This window comes from Rhodnius prolixus, unplaced genomic scaffold (assembly GCF_049639745.1).
Source record: "Rhodnius prolixus isolate KJV_2025 unplaced genomic scaffold, Rpr scaffold_1, whole genome shotgun sequence".
Taxonomy (NCBI): Eukaryota; Metazoa; Arthropoda; class Insecta; order Hemiptera; family Reduviidae; genus Rhodnius; species Rhodnius prolixus.
This window is the reverse complement of record NW_027411581.1, coordinates 30,718,758-30,735,946: the sequence shown is the minus strand read 5'-3', so window position 1 is coordinate 30,735,946 and position 17,189 is coordinate 30,718,758. Positions and strand designations below refer to the sequence as shown.

The window sequence follows — 17,189 nt, the reverse complement described above, 5'->3', positions numbered from 1 at the left end:
TTTTTTATGTACTGGTGGAAGTGCAGTCTTCTACGCCACAACATTGTTGATTCGTCGTTACAAATATTTTCATTTGGTACATTGTTTTGCCGCGTAATATTATTGAAATGCTCTATTATAGGTCGGACCTTGCACAATCTGTCGGACGATTGAATTATCTATTATTATATTAATATTTTTTTTTTTTTTTTTAATGATTTAAGGCGCGTCAACATCTAAGGTTATTGGCGTCCGGAGCTTTTTTCTGTGCGTTGCCGGCCTCCGGACAACACTGTCCATCACCGGACAGTGAGCTGTAAGAAGCTCCTAGGAAGAGAAAATCTAAGGGTCAGCTGCTGGATTCGAACCCGGGACCTCCGCGTGGGAGTCCAGTATGCTAACCTCATAGCTAATCCCTTCCCTTATTATTATTATTATTAGGGAAGGAATTAGCTATGAGGTTAGCATACTGGACTCCCACGCGGAGGTCCCGGGTTCGAATCCAGCAGCTGACCCTTAGATTTTCTCTTCCTAGGAGCTTCTTACAGCTCACTGTCCGGTGATGGACAGTGTTGTCTGTAACTGCAGTACACTGGAAAAAGCTCCGGGCGCTAATAACCTCAGCTGTTGATGCAAAAAAAAAAAATTATTATTATTATTATCTATTGAATTATCAACAAAGTGAAAATAGCGCAATCAAAATTGGAATCTATTGCTACTCGTAAGCGATCGCCAAAACATTACATACATTTTGTTTCCACTCCAGTAATGTTCTATCGAAGGAAAAGAACAAGGACCCATTTGTATAAGATGTCCAATGAAAATTCTAATTTCTGCAGCGGTAACTTCCTTCCATTTTAATAACCTCTTAAATTTTTCATTTCTTTATGTCGTGCAATTTCTTGTGCAGCCTATAAAATTTTTTTGTTCAACCAGTAATGCATTAAATTCTTGAGGAAAAAATAAGTCCACCAGCGTTTGAACCGTAAGATTTGTTGCATCCCATTTCAAACTAATAATTTCTTGAAAAAATAAATAGTTCAGGATTTTTTTGCGAATTTCTGTCCACAAATTATCATTCGTATTTAGAATGGTTTCTTGGGAAGCATCGTGATTGTCTTCAGGATCGTCAATCGTCTCATCTTCATGATTGGAGACGACTCCATCATCACTCTGTCTTCACCTGAATTCTCTGAAAGTACATAGTCGCTACTCTCGTTATCATCCTTGCTGAAAATCTTGTTAGATTCTGAATCACTTAGATTAGCATATCATTCTCAGTAAATCGTCTTTTCTTATCCAAATTAGGGTATTTATAATTTGATTATAAAATAACACCCTCAAGAAAGAGGTAAATATGTTGTGCTCGGCACGATATCTGAAGTATTACTAAAGAATTTATACATACCACATATCCGACTCGCTCGAGTGAAGCGACATGTCGATGCGCGTTGTGGACATCATGGACGCATTATCTCGTAGTTGGCTTCTGCGAGGAGATTTCTGTTACATAAGCCAACTACGAGGTAACTCGTAACATGTTCATTTTTTAAAAAACAGAACATTTTATAAGCTTTTTATGATTAACATGATCTATAATTAACGTTTTAATATCTAATATAACATGATTAAATTGGCTTCTGGGACCGGAATCCGTGAAAGTGCCGCGGCAGTCAACGTGTCAATGAATAATAAGTTTGAAAGGTCTATTTCTGTTGTTAAAAAGTTGGAAACCTAAATAAAACATGTAAATCTTCATTAAATCTAGGGAAAGGCCCCTTAAGGATGCTTATTATTAGCATTTTCAACGTTTCATACCTTAAAAAAAAAGAATTAAAAAATTAATTTCTCTCCTCATTACGTTTTGTCATAGTCTTTAGAAAATTTGTAATTTGCCCTCTTTTTTAGAATAAACTGTTCAGTGATCTAAGCCCAGGTCATTGCACAAAATATTTGAAAAACATACTTTTTGGTAAAATTCAAAAAGTGTATGGTTGTCCCATAATGTTCCTTAGGAGAATCTTTCTCGTGCAATGCCAGCTATATTTCGGCTGGTAGTATCCAACATGAGCTTATCCCTGTCGCCCTGGTCTAACTTATACCAACTTTAACACCATCATCTTTGTACCATTCCACCACATTTATAGTAGTAATTCTCTCACTGATAACTGTAAGCGTAAGTAAAAACATTATCTGAGTTTTCTTTTCGTAATGAGATCGTCAACAGTTGTCTATTTTAAAATGATCTTGGGTTATTGCGGTCTATTCTTCACTCTCTTGTAATTCCATCTTCATCTGTAATCAGGAATCCGATGTTTAACATTTCCTGTGATGAGTGTGATTAGTTAATGAACTATCTATTCAGATTTCCACATTACTGCTTTATTTCCAGCTTTCATCTTTTTTTATTTATTTAAGTAGAGGTCATATTTTCTTTCACTTTCAGGGCAATGACCATTGTTTGACAAAAGTAGTCTTGAAATTTTGTATTCATTATCCTCAACTTGACTCTTTTCTACTTATCTATTCAAGCGAACAAATTGACGAAGAATAATAACTAATATTTTCATTTGCCGTTCATTGGGTACTGAAAACAAGTTCTGAAAGGTCGCGAACTGACATTCTGTTAGGTTCGTACTTAATGTACCAATTTTTTTCGTGAAGTATTTGTCAATATACTTCATTATTTAGAATCAGTGTCATCTTATAAAGACGACATCGCGTTTAGGGAACACCCCAAAATTTATAGAGGTTACTCATCTTTTAGTGTCGAGTAAAAAATATTCACTTGTTTTATATATTAACCTAAATCTTATTATTTATTGATTATATTTGTCGCGTTAATGTCATGAAATTACATATATTTCTTTTAAGAGGAAATAAATATTATGTACGCAAATAAATTCCCATTACAGGCTTTCCCAAACGGCCACCAAGACTTCTTGAGATCTTGAAGTTGGGGGAAGGGTTTACTTGAATAGGAAATACAGTATGATATAAACAGTTCTAAAAATCGCCCGGAAGTTAGATATTGGTTCTATTTCCACCTGTAACTGAAAAAGTGCTGGATGCTTGTAGTAAAACAGGGAAACTACACTCTACACTAAGGAATTCTGAGACGTTTTGTAAAATATTATCATGAAGTTTGTGTGGAGGACCCCCTAGATCAAATAAATTGTGCTACAGACTTGTGGCATGCTATTTATGTAGAATTTAGAAATTATTTTCATGTCATAAAATGGGTCATTGAAGTCACTGATCAGTATTCAATAAACCATACAATGTTTGATATAATATTCAAATTATTTATTGCCACTTTTGATTCGTTCATCTAATTGAAATAATTTCAATAACTAAAGTCGCCACGGTAGCCGAGCGGTTAGAAGCGAGACCTGTAAAGCTAACATGTATTGTGTGGTACTGGGTTCGATTCCCGGTCTGAGGCCTTGGATTTTATTTAATGGTTAATAAAATAAATTTACTGTAAAGTATGTTTGCTAGTCGCCTCCGTCCGCGACACCTAATTGGTAGTTGGTCGTAAAGCCCACCTGAAAAAAAGGCAATTAGTTTGCTACTTACTACAATAACTAATTCCCTCCAATCAATCTACCTTTCAATCAATACCTAGTTTTACAACGTTTACTTTTGTAAAAAACATTTTATTTTTTATAAACAAAGGTTTGCTGGATATTTTAGATTTTATTATTTTTTACAACAAAGTAGTTTTGTTTTAATGAATTATTAATAGTTTCAGTCCAGCGTTAGTAAGCGTATTAACTATTATGTATCTTTAAGAACGAATCATAGCAATTTCAAGGTTTGTACTATTTTATTATTTATGACCATGAAAAGATTTGTGAAGTATTACTTATCTTATTTCCTTGGCTCGAGTCTGTGTGCCACTTCAACAGGATTGTTCTTAAACTGCCTATTTGCTTCTATATTTAGTTATTATTTGACACAATTTATGTTAAAATTACTATTGTCACTTAAATTATTTTCAATTAATGTTTTTACTTTACGCCGGGCTGTTTTAAATTCAAATGATTTAAGATTACTTGACTCAAAGAGAAAAACTGTAAAGTTCACAGTATGTGTCCAGGTCCATAGCTTGTTCTGGACTGTTCCTACCTTACCCCCACCGCACTTTATTGTGACGTAGTTCACTTCCTGCTTGCTATTCTGTAGATAGCTAACTATGGTCAAAGAGTGGATTTGATTCATTTAAACAAATGGCGGCTGCTGCAAAAAGCCATAAAATCATGAAAATTCTCATATTTGTTGCCCAGTTCAAATAGAAACGTTCGAAAAGCATTCTCAAATGGTGAAAGTTTTTTAGATTCAGAGTTAAAAAGAAACGTTGAAAATTATTCACAACAAACTGATAAACCAACCTCTGATGATGGATAAAAATCCATTCGTGCTACGACGATGTTAAAAAGAATATAATAGCCAAACATAACGAACAAGTCGAGGAAAACTGTTAAATTATGAAAATCAATTTGTATTAATTAAAAATTAAATTTGTAATAAATACGAGTACATACCTAATTATACATTCTAATATACAGCGCATGCATAATTGTAAAGTTTATTGACTAACAGAAGTAAATTTTCTTAATTGTTTGTACATGCCTGACTTATGAAAAAGTATTTTGCCATTGTTTGTTGTAGAAATAGATGTATTATAGCTTTTTCTTTATAATGGTGTACATAAGTGATCCAGTCCTTTAGCTCATGTCTATTTTTTAGCAATAGCTTTAATGTTTCAAACTAAGGATTCAAGATTAGCGAGAAATCGGTCAAATAAAAAAAACAAACTCGTCTTTTTCGCCAACGTTTCGACAAATATATTGTCTTCTTCAGAGCCTGGATATTACAAATACAAAACATTCCTCGCCAATGTTGAATCCTTAGTTTAACAATTTACGGTCACGAAACCTAGATATTCATATTTTAATGAGTCATTTTATTTTTACTTTCAATGTCTGTTTGATAAGTTGAAAAAAATTATATGCCTGAGTACACTATACAGCTACTAGATCTGTGAGATTAGTGTCATTTAAATATAATATCCTAATTAATAAATTAAGCAAAGAAATTGATCATGGCACAATATAATGGTAAAAAATTGATGAATTTGCTTTCTGTAGTATACTCTTAGCAATAAACTTATTGTGTTTGTTTATTATAACTGATTTCTATAATGGAGACAACAATTTAAGCTTTAGATAATTAATAATTATAATAATACTTATGCTTTAGGTTTTATTTATAATTTTAACTCCCATATATTCATTGTTAGTATTAATTTCAATCTAGAACATAGTTGTACTTTCGAGAACATAGTTGTGCAGTATTTTTAATAAAATATTCGTAGACTTGTTTTTCCAGTTGTACCAGGAATATTCAGTTAATGTTTGTTTAGATTTTTAGTTAAGCTCATTACTTCTAAGGAACTGTGTAAACATTTCTCTTAAGAATGGTCTCATTATTTTTCTTAATATCATGTTTTCTTTACTTAAATTATTTTATTATTTATGTAATTTTAGTAATCCCAACTACTTGCTTACAAGATTTTCTTTAAGGAGGAAGTAAATGAAATTGACGCACGTAATCATTGTGGTAAGTATTAGAAAAGATATGAACTACACTTTCACCGTAAAATTTTGGTTTTACCTTTTTTAATGATTTGAACTCTTAAGTTTATTAATTGTAGGTGTGGGCAAAGTTGCATTTATCTTTTTGTCAAACGTTTTGGGCAAAATGTGTGTCCTCATCGATAGCTCAGACAATGTGTGATGATAGATAACTACGAGAGAAGACAATCAAGCTCCTACAAGTCATTAAAAAGAGGGTAGCATAATATTATCTACTCTCCTAACATCGACGGGAAAGAAGTCTTAAATGATTGTTGAGATAGAGTGACTATAGTTAGTGCATTCACCTGCACAACCATTCTATTTGAGTGGGCAGTAAGCTCCTTCGTGCCTCCTGCTGATTATCCAGGGAACAGGACGTTAGCAGAAAATGCAAGAGGTATTGATATAAATCTAGTAATTAGAATAAGAGAAAATCGTGTGTGGGCACCAAGTTCAGTTACCGATGGACGGGTGTCGCCACAATAGTTTGCTAAAAATTATCATTACTACACATTCAATTAAATCCACGGCTAATATCACAAGCTCTAAGCTCTAAGGATAGATTAAGGAAACCCATTGGTCACCAGCCTTTTTAAAAGTGTTAATTCATGCTCCTTTAAAATCATCAAGAGGAAGAGTCTAGATTACTGAGCCAAAATACCCCTTTGTGAGCCGAACTTTAACAAACTCGTATTTGAAATTAATTCGACTAAAAAAATGGGCAACCACATTAACCTTTAGTTTTTTTTTTTTATGATTTGAAAGGTGCACCACATCGAAGGTCCTTTTGCACCTGAACTATACCGGAGAATAGACACTTTACTATATTACTTGATTTACCTTAACATCTAATCTTGTCGAAACTAACCTATCTAACCTAACTAAGGGTCCGAAAGTGTCCGTGTGTTATGTTTTAGCGAATAGTCACCTAAACATTCTGAATACCAAAAACTTTAGTTTCACCTACAAGTAAACAACATATAAATACATTTAATAAATTAAATAAAAATCTAAATAATTTACTCGCCCCATTGTATATATCCGAGAGTACGGACACAATTTTGTTCAGAACTAATTGAATTAACTAAATCTAGAGCTATATAAATCTTTGTTTAAAAAAAAGAAAAAACTGCGATTAAACAAAATAATTTTGGCAAAATTTAATCTCTTAAAAACTTATACGCACAATTATTAATAAGTAAATTAACTAATCAAGGATGAAGCAAGGTGTTTTTCTGTTGTTAGGTGCATTAATAATAATAATAATAAGGGAAGGGATTAGCTATGAGGTTAGCATACTGGACTCCCACGCGGAGGTCCCGGGTTCGAATCCAGCAGCTGACCCTTAGATTTTCTCTTCCTAGGAGCTTCTTACAGTTCACTGTCCGGTGATGGACAGTGTTGTCTGTAACGAGAGAACACTGTCCGGAGGCAAATAAATTCTAAAACCTATTGCCTTGAATTGAACAGGATTAAAATAACTAAATAACTAACTAAAAATCTAAACACTACTGTAACACACGATACCTTTAGAATATTAGATAGAAAAATTAAATAAAACATTGACAACTTGAAAAAATGAAAAAGAAATAGAAACAAAACAATAGAACCTTCTAAACTAAAGAATATAAAAGGAAATTACACATGCTCTGAAAAAAGAAAAATTAAAAATAAGAAAACTGAAAAGTACCTTATTAAATGGCAAAATGAAAAATTTAAGAATTTAATATACCTAATTAAAATATTTTAAAGAAATACCCACAAGCCCTGAAAGCAATAAGAGTGTGATGGTCAAATCATACGTCAGCGATAATGCCAAGCATGTCGCGCAAAGTCGAAACTAGGTGCATTAGCTTATTGAATTCATTGGTTACGCAACCCCAGATGGATTTTGTTATATGTACTTCTTTGTTTGAGTTACTGATTATTGAAAGTACTGAAAAGCCTAACTGAAGAGTGGTAATAGTTTGTACCAATTGTTTAGTTCGTTCAAGTCTGGATATATGCATTATATTTATATTTTTTGCTTTAGTAAACAATTGTAGCACGTCCACAGAAACACTAAAAGTGGAAGTGGAATTCTCTGCAACCCCAACTATTGAAACCTTTGATGGCTGAAATAATGGTTTAAAATATTATTATAAACAGTAGGCATGGAATTGTCCACAGTTTTTTCGAGTAAAGACACCGTCTGTACTGCAGATTCCTGGCAAAGATTAATGTTCATTAGCAAACATACTGTATGCACACTGTTCGTATTAAATCTCTCGGTGTAAATAACTCAATTCCCTCCTTACAGATAAAAAATGTGCTCCAGTTGGGAATTGGTATTGTTTCTGTAGAATGGCAGAGGAGGAGATCTCCAGCGTGTAGCTACTTGGTATTTAATTGGTAAAATGTAATACCTAGTAAAGTAGAGTAGAGTAATAATTCTACCCACGGTCAGGTTGCCTAATCTGACAGTTGGATGTGAAGTCCTGCCAGAAAAATTAGCGATTACTTTACATATTTTGGCAGGTTTGGGAATTCTTTCTACCACCTAGGCCAGGGGTCGGCAACCTATTTCAAGTAGAGAGCCATTTCTCCTTAAATAATTTTAATAAATCTTACCAAGAGCCGCAAGGATGATAGTGTAAACAACTCTGAAGATCATTTGTATTCATAAATTATTATTTTATGATATTCAATAACATTTAAATGTTTTATATATTTATTTCCACATATTGCAAAGTAAATTAACAAATAAATAATAACTAAACCTGTGTTTGAATGAAAATGGCGGAAGTACTATATAATTACGTACTTTATTTTAATATAATTCTATTCAATTTCAAACCTATCACATTTAAAATTCTTGTTGAAAAAATATTTTTTTTCTGCAACCATGTAAGGAAGTTCTCATTACTCAATTAAAATCAGCTGTGTAATGCCCAACTTCCCACACAAGTTGGTTACGGAAATTCCCATTAGTGTCACTTTCCCACTAGTGAGTGGAAAAACTTTATTGTGCTTCCTTGATATAAGAAGTTTTGTTATTAACATAAATATTTTCTGTAAAACTCTAATAAGCTTATTTAAATTTATTTTATTTAAATAATTAAAAAACGAATATTAAAAAATAAAATAAAAATTGAAAGGAATATAGAAATCAAAATAATACTTTAATAAATAATTAGATATTTTTAATTATAACAGTTAAAAAAGTTATAGTGTTACCTTATAGAAATTTAAAATGGATTCTAGTGATGCCTGTTTAGAAAACACTCCTCCATCAATAAAAGAAACAGCAGAAAATGTAATAAGTAATGTAAATACGTAAGTAATGTAAATAATTGTAATATAACAATAAATGTTTATAATAAATAAATTACTTTTTGTAGACTGTAAAAATGAAATTTTTAATTTTTTTTAGTTAATAAATCTAATGGTTGCAGAAAAAATATAATATTTAACTCGAGTGTAAAGTATTTTCCTCACACGCGGTAATTTGCACTTGCACGAGCCTCGCTTCGCACGCTCTTACGTGCAAACCCTGCTTCGCGTGAGGAAAAGTACTACTTTCCACACTTGTTAAATAAATAACTATTACTTCAATAAATGAAATTTTCATTTGTTTAAATAAAATTGAAATATACAATTTATTTTGGACAGGCTGAAGAGCCACAAAATTTGGATAAAAGAGCCGCATTTTGCCGACCCCTAGACCTAGGCTAACATAAATTTAAAATATTTTTTGCTATAATTTACAAAATTAAATAATTCATTTAAATAGAAAATTAAATCCTGTTAGGTGTGAATTACAACTTATGTAATATAATTAAACAACCAACCGTAGGTTGGACATTACCTGTCTGGTACAAAACAATTACAGTTTGGATGGACGTTTTAAATAAACTTTTCGTTTTATTGTTATATTTTAATGAAATGTCTGCATTTCAAAAATTAACTTCATATTATGTTGAAATTATGTTTGAGGTCCTGCATTATTAAATGCGCCTCTATTGATATGCATTCAATGTTTTGTTTTCTTCTATCGATGCAGAAACTAGAGGAGAGAGAAACGTTTTTAATATTTCGCCGCAGCTTTTGTTCTCTCTTTTGCAAAACCAATAAATTCTAAAACCAATTGCGTTCAATTGAACAGGATTAAAATGGTTTCTAGTAACAGAAATAATGTAATTTTAATTGTTTACGTCTTTTCCAACGCTGGATTTATAATTAATTTCAGAATTTATATTGCAACCTATGCAAGTTTATCACTGCATAAAACATCTCTTTTTCATGGAATTTATTTCAGGACTATTTTGAACGAGCACCAACTTGTACTTTATTGTCATCTCTATTCGTTTAGAAATACATGGTATGGTAGGTAGGCTTTATACAAGTATTATCGTACTATGAAGGCAGGGGTTGTGCAAGTCAAATCCGCCTCGACATAAAAATCTAATGGGTCAGCAGTATTGTTGCATAAAATTGGACCGCTTTAAAGTGTTGATAATTTGCTGCACTAATTTTGCACTGCTGTGTGATTGAAGTCCTGGATTCGGATCCAGCATTAGGATTGTTGGTATGTTAGGGCTTGGATAGCTGCTTGGACCCGTGAATAAATAACTAGTCCACTTCCTCATATATGGGGCTCATACGTGGTCGAAGTACCTATCTAAAAGAAATTTAGATAAAAATTAGTGAAAATTATGAAAACCTAGGTATCAAATTTAGCTGACATTTTGTAATGGTTGTTAGCTACAAAGAAATCGTTCTTGAGATTTCACATACTATAGTCAAGCTACAAATCTTCATGGCCCAAATTTCCGCAACATTAGTTCCCTCCAAACTACTACTGCAAAGGTGGTAATGCGTATTTTAGAAGAGAAAGCTTCAACCATTACTACTCTCACAAAAACAGCTCTAAAACGAATTATCCTTCTCTTCAGACAGTCTAATATGAAAATAAAATGGCTTGACAGTCTCGTAAGTTTTTGAAATGCAGTTGTCATGGCAGGGCATCATCACAAGCATGAGAAATCCATCACCTCTTGGCATAATAGGTTCCTATAAAATAATAGTCATGCCCCTCGTTGAGATCTGAAAAAATTCACTATTTTTATTAACCAATATTGGCTCTTTTAGGAACGATTCCCTCTGCCTTTCTTCGTCTAACATCGCTTCAGTTCCTTGACTTTTTCCAAACAGCTGCGAGAATTGAATTAAATTTTTATATTTTTAAATTTTGCTTGACCCTGTTCTCTTTTATCTGATCAAGCGCCAAGGATATGGCCGCGAAGTTGGTACGCCTTGGAATGAACTGAAATGTACTGAAAGAGAAAACTAGCCACTATACTCAAAAGCACCAGCATTTCTACTGGCTGGAGTCAACAGATCCATTTGTACAAATGTTGATCCAACCACATTTTGGTTTTCCAGTTGTGATGGTCTCGCTTTAAAAAAGTTGTATTGACGCATTCATTACAAGTTTTAACAGGAGTCGTTTTCCGTAGAATTGCTAAGTAAAACAATCCTGGAACGACGCAAAATTTCTGGCGCTGGATTTTGATCGCGACCGTTTGGCGTTCGGTTTCCTGACCATGTAAAGCTTGAGATTCCTGGCTTCGGATGTATATATCTTACTGTAAGGTATTTGTATTATTTGACAAAATCTTTAATCTCATTGTTATCTACCTCCTCTAAGATCTTGAATTACCTCTCTCTTGTCTTACGGAACTGAAGAGAATCGCTTATATTTTTTCCTTTAAAGGAAACAAATATCTGAAAAACAATAAACAAGATTCTACATTTTTCGCCTTTATAGCCTTTATATATCATTTTCTTTAAGTAAAAAAATATATATTTGTAAGTTATGTTTTCTGATAAGAAGTTCAGTCAATCGAATTTCCTTTTTTCTATTTAGAGAAATAAGCGGCTAAGTTGATTTATATGCGGCAGAACAGAGCAGAGCGGTATCTTGCTATTTTGTCTTTGCGCTTTCACTTCTCTAACTTCAATTTTCACAGTGTATTCTCTTTATATTTTTTCTATTCAGCTCAAAATATTTCCTCGCTTTCACATTATTGTATATATTTTCTCTTATTCTTTCTTCTGTTAATAACAATTCTGTTTCAACTACACCATTTTTCTGAAAGTGAAATAGAATTCAAACTTCATGCGCTAAGAGTGGAAGCTCTTTGAAAGAAATTTTTATAAATATTATCCAACTTTTATAACACATTGTCCAACTGCAGCTAGTGGAAGGTCTAAGAAAATTTAAACTTAGTACAACAAATCACAAGCTGGAAAGTGATGAGTAAAACATATCCATCTTTGGATTCATTCACTTTACATCAAGCCCACGAACGGAACCAAATCAAAATTTCATCCAGTCATGGGTTTTTTATTTTTTAATTGTAGGATCGACATTCTTATACGTACTTCAGTGGTTCCAACCTTTTTGTACCTGCGCCCCTTTTTTTTTTTTTTTTTTTTTTTTTTAAAAAAAGCCCCCTTAATTTTTCTAACAATCTAATTTCATAAATACTCAACTGATATTATAATTTATTTAATGGGCTACAAAATAATATACAATATTATGTAAAAATATACAAATCTTACAAAAATACAAAAAAAGAATATATAATTAATACAACATTATAAAAATTTAATGCGACGGTTGAGCTTGTTTTTCAGCACAAATTTTCTCAAACCGTGGTATCATTGAAGAAATCGCAGTTCTCAGTTGCTTTTCAATCACTAAGCGAGATCGATACTTTGTTTTTAAGACAGCTACTGTAGAAAAACTAGTTTCACATAGGTAAGATGTTACAAATGGCAATAAAATTTCTAAAGCTTTGTTTGTCAAAGTAGGAAAATCGTCCTTTACTCGTAGCTAAAACGTAACAATATTATTTTCGTCTTGAAACATCTGCTTTAAAGTGCCATCACTAGGTAAGTCAATTATCATTTCCTGCTCTGCTGTCGTATGGCCAAAATCATCATATTTTTCAATCACAAATGGGTTTCTAATCGCCCCGCCGGCGCTCGGCTCCAAACGCGAAAGCGAGATGTTTTCGTTCCAGCAAGAGTATGGATGGATGTTTTAGCATTTGTACCTGAAAAATTCGCGGCGAGGATTGGGGATTACGTATACCTATTTTGCTAATTCATTTTTTTGACACCTATTCGACTTTTTTGGTTTGTATTCGAAAATGATATTTTGGAAACAGCTGCATGCCCCCCTTGCAACAGTCTCGCGCCCCACAGGTTGGAAACCACTGACGTACATTGTTAGTTGATTTCCAATTTTTTTAAAAATATGTATAATTCACCTCTTTTATACTACATCCTATGAAAGAACTATTTCTTCTTCTTTCTAAAACTATTTCTGTAAGAAAATCTAAGAGCCCGCGAACTGATAAAGAAGACTTACTGAGTAGTAATGCAATTTTCGAGTTATTTATTTAAGATTTTTTCTTATTTTTTAGTTTAGAGGACTTGTTACTCTTGGGTTACGTCACTATAAAAAAAAAAAAAACAATCTGTGACAAGGAGATTAAAGAGTGGAATATATAGGTTTCAAGAAGCAATCTTGCAGACGTGTGGTTGGCTGCAGGTGGCTATGAGGTATGTAGATAGGTTTTGGCAGAGAAATATGAAGTTAATTTCTCTCCAAAAGTTTGGGTAGGTAAGATGACTGGTCAGTTATCATGAGTAGGTATTGACTCTGATAAAATACCAAGTGCAAGCATTGTGACGAAGGATTTGGCGAAACACGGTATATCACTTTGTCGATCAATATTCCTGTTTCTCTGTGCTACTACAGATATACATATATGTTCAGAAGAGACATACTCCTCTAGGGCAGTTATGGCGAACCTTCTGAGCTCGGCGTGTCAAAATTTTAGTAAAGTGCCCAAGGTAATGGATTTTTTGACGCAAGATTGCAGTCAGATCAGAGGGTCCAATCTTTAATCTAAAGTTTAAGGTTTCCACACGTAAACACTCTCATTACTTTTTAAAAACAACTTTTTCGGTCACAGGGGACTTCAAAACGGATATTTGAGGAGGAAACTCGAAACAGAAAATCTTACACGATCGCATTGCTTTCCTTAATTAGCTAGTAAGAGAAGTAACAAGTGTTTTCCTATCTTGTTTGTTTCATATCTTGTGACTTTTACCTATTATCTTCTATTCTGATATCAAACATTTTTTAATAAAAATTATTTTGAATTTATTGAGTAAAAATCGAAACATTTTTAGGAAATAGTCTCCTCGGAAGGAGGTCTGAATGAGAGTTTCAGTTTATTTTTTATAATAATATTTACCCAGTTATTTCGCTTAAGGTTCTCTTGGGTTTTGAATTTATCTCTGCTTAAGCTCTCTGAAATGTTGTTGATGATAATGTATTTGTTTCAGGTTTCTCAAGTCCATCCTGCGACGAGGTTGAAGAACGTGTGGCAGAGACAGATCAAATGACGGAGATATTATTTCCTCCTCCTGTAATTGGAAAATGGGTCTCAGAAAAGTGAGTTATACTTAAGATGTTCATGAAAGCGCTGGCTTTCATGAGCTTTCTGCCCATTGAATTCAATTTAATAAGGAATTAGTTTCTGTGTTCTTAGAAATACTAATAGCTAGCAAAATGCTATGTACCGTTATTGTTGAAATTCTATCTTAAAATTGTATTTCATACTATTTGTTTTCATACTGTAATGTTTGATGTACTTTTTAGGTGAATTAGGTTTTTTCCCATTAAATAAATAATTTGGATATATTATGCTTTTATTGAAAAATCACCGACATAAAATCAGCAATTCTTTTAAAACACTAAAGCCGTTCGAATAATGAAAGATATTCCTTTATTAAATTGGGATATTTCTCAAAATATTTAGATGAATAATGAATTATAATGTTATAATTAATTATTTAGGTAACATTGGTCACTTAATCATAGGTTATTTAAAGCCCTAGCTTCTAAAAGCGTGCTTAATAACTAATACTAAATTTGCTGTTCATTTTGGAGTTGAATAGGGTTGTTTTATTCAGTTCTTATTTGTTTTCATTACCCATAATTAATCTGACAATAGAATACAACAAGTCGCAAACCTTCATCTAATTTGCAGATATACGAGGTTGTTTGAAAAGTCCGTGCAAAGTCAGAGAGATAGCACCACTGGCGCGTATCGAGGTTATGTTTAGTTAGTAGCATCTCTTGGAAGAACACACACCAAGTTTCAGCCAGATCGGTCTATTTCTTTGTGTTTGGCATTCGTTTGAATCGAGGAAGTCGAGTGATTTTCAAAAAATGGACGAAAAAGAATTTCGTGTGTTGATTAAACACTACTTAATGAAAGGCAAAACGCCTCAGGAGACTAAAGAGAAGCTTGATAAACATTATGGTGACTCTGCACCTTCGATTAGAACAGTTTATAAGTGGTTTCAAAATTTTCGGAGTGGCCATATGGGCACAAGTGACGCTGAACGTTCTGGAGGCCCTGTTAAGGTTACTACTCCAGAAATCATTGATAAAATCCATGATATGGTGATGGATGACATAAGAGTGAAGGTGCGTGAGATTGCTAGTGCTGTGGGCCTCTCGAATGAACGGGTACATAATATTTTGCATCAATATTTGGACATGACAAAGCTATCCGCAAGATGGGTGCCGCGATTGCTCACGCTTGACCAAAAACGAAATCGTGTGAAGTGTTGCAAGGACGGTTTGCAACTGTTCCAGAAGAATCCGCAGGACTTTAAGCGTCGTTTCGTCACTGTGGATGAAACATGGATACATCACTACACTCCTGAGACCAAAGAACAATCTAAACAATGGGTTACCAAAGGGGAATCTGCGCCAAAAAAGGCGAAGACCGTTCCTTCGGCCGGAAAGATTATGGCGACTGTCTTTTGGGATTCGCAAGGAATAATCCTCATCGACTATCTGGAAAAGGGTAAAACTATTCATCGTTATTGGATCGTTTGAAAACCGAGCTGCATGAAAAACGCCCACGATTGGCCCACAAAAAAGTCCTTTTCCATCACGACAACGCACCAGCTCACACCTCAGCAGTTGTGGTCGCAAAATTAATGGAAATAGGGTTCCAACTCGTTTCACATCCCCCCCCCTATTCTCCAGTCTTGGCTCCCTCGGACTACTATTTGTTCCCCAATATGAAGAAATGGTTGGCGGGAAAAAGATTTTATTCAAACGAGGAGGTGATTGCAGAAACGAATGGCTATTTTTCAGACTTGGACAAATCCTATTATTCGGAAGGGATCAACAAACTAGAGCAGCGTTGGACGAAGTGTATAAGCCTAAAAGGAGACTATGTTGAAAAATAAAAAAGGTTTACCCCAAAAAATTAAGTAGTTTTTATTTTTGCACGGACTTTTCAAACGACCCTCGTACTTAATTTTGATTGAACTATCTTGAGCCTTGAAATAGAAATTGAATTTCAAACATTTCTGCTGTCTGCTAAAGAGAAACGAATTTAAAACGATGAAATTGTCTTTACGCAATAAATTGAAGTATTTGAATCAATTCACATTTTTTTTTATAAGAAATTACTAAATAATCTTGTTAAGTGGAATTAAACAGTTTAAAATTAGAGATTGTTGAAACTGATTCGTTATTTGTGCATATTGTTTTTTAACGATTTGTTAAAATATATAGAGATCTGGGTCGGGATAACCGTATTCTTTACTGATGTTCCCTGTAGGCAAGTCTATCAGCATAATATAAAGTTAAAATGCAAAAATCCAAAATATGCAACCATTAAAAGTCTTGAAATTTCATTACCACTGATGCTGATAATAGATTCGGTGCCACATCGACCGAAAGGTGAAAGTGGGAAGTGTGCAAACCTCTCAAGTCGTTATTCGGCGATGTACAATCCAGCGATTCTTTGCCAGGGAAGGATCCACCAGGATCATGTAAATAGAAATTGAAAAACGAGGAAAACCTGTTAACTGCAGGAGAATGAGGGCGAGGAAGAAGAAGGCCATATAATACTCCAGATCTGTTATAATGAATTCACCATCCAGTTCCAGACAGATATTATAATAGAGGAGAGTTGATTTATCGTCGTTCATCATAATTCAATCCTTAGGTTTTATTTTATTTTTTTTTTGTTCTGGTGTTTATTCAGAGTACTTTCTGTTACATTATTTATGTAAGAGAGTTCTTTCAAAGTTTTCCATTCGTTCCATTATTTTCTTTTTTTTCTGATAAAATCAATATTGAAGAATGGCACCCACTTCCCAAAGGTGAATTTTAAAGTGTATCTTTAGATTACAGCTTCCAATAAAGAAATTAAACCAAGTTACCTAGAGATATTAAATTTACATTTTTGTTTGGTCGAGTCCAGGGCGTCGTGAGTGTGGAGAGTAAGCTGGAAAAAATGTATAATTATAATTTTCTCTTTATTTTCTTGCAATGAACTTCATAAATTAAATTCGCATTCAATTTTTTGAATGTTAAAATTATAAATTTGTAAAGGGTCGGAGTTTAAATTACAGTTAACACATCTTAACGCCCTATGTTTCATGCGTAATAATTAAGGAACGGATTTTTATGTA

The 17,189-nt window shown here is 33.3% G+C and overlaps 1 protein-coding gene and 1 long non-coding RNA gene across 4 annotated transcripts in view; both read left to right on the top strand.

Annotated features, from left to right (window-relative positions):
* LOC141458623 (uncharacterized) overlaps nt 1-6,572 on the top strand; it is an 81,359-nt gene extending 74,787 nt beyond the window's left edge. The window contains exon 2 of the long non-coding RNA XR_012461081.1: nt 6,508-6,572. This is a non-coding gene — a long non-coding RNA (uncharacterized lncRNA). The remainder of the gene's footprint in view (nt 1-6,507) is intronic.
* The window catches only part of LOC141458594 (protein APCDD1-like), a 1,087,769-nt gene that overhangs the window by 554,962 nt on the left and 515,618 nt on the right, over nt 1-17,189 (top strand). For 2 of the 3 annotated variants that reach the window (XM_074136827.1, XM_074136842.1), the window contains exon 2: nt 14,028-14,136. In XM_074136827.1, the coding sequence (XP_073992928.1) occupies nt 14,028-14,136 (109 nt within the window). Of the gene's footprint in view, nt 1-13,098; nt 13,236-14,027; nt 14,137-17,189 lie in introns of those variants that run through there. The other variant, XM_074136835.1, reaches the window with a different exon arrangement.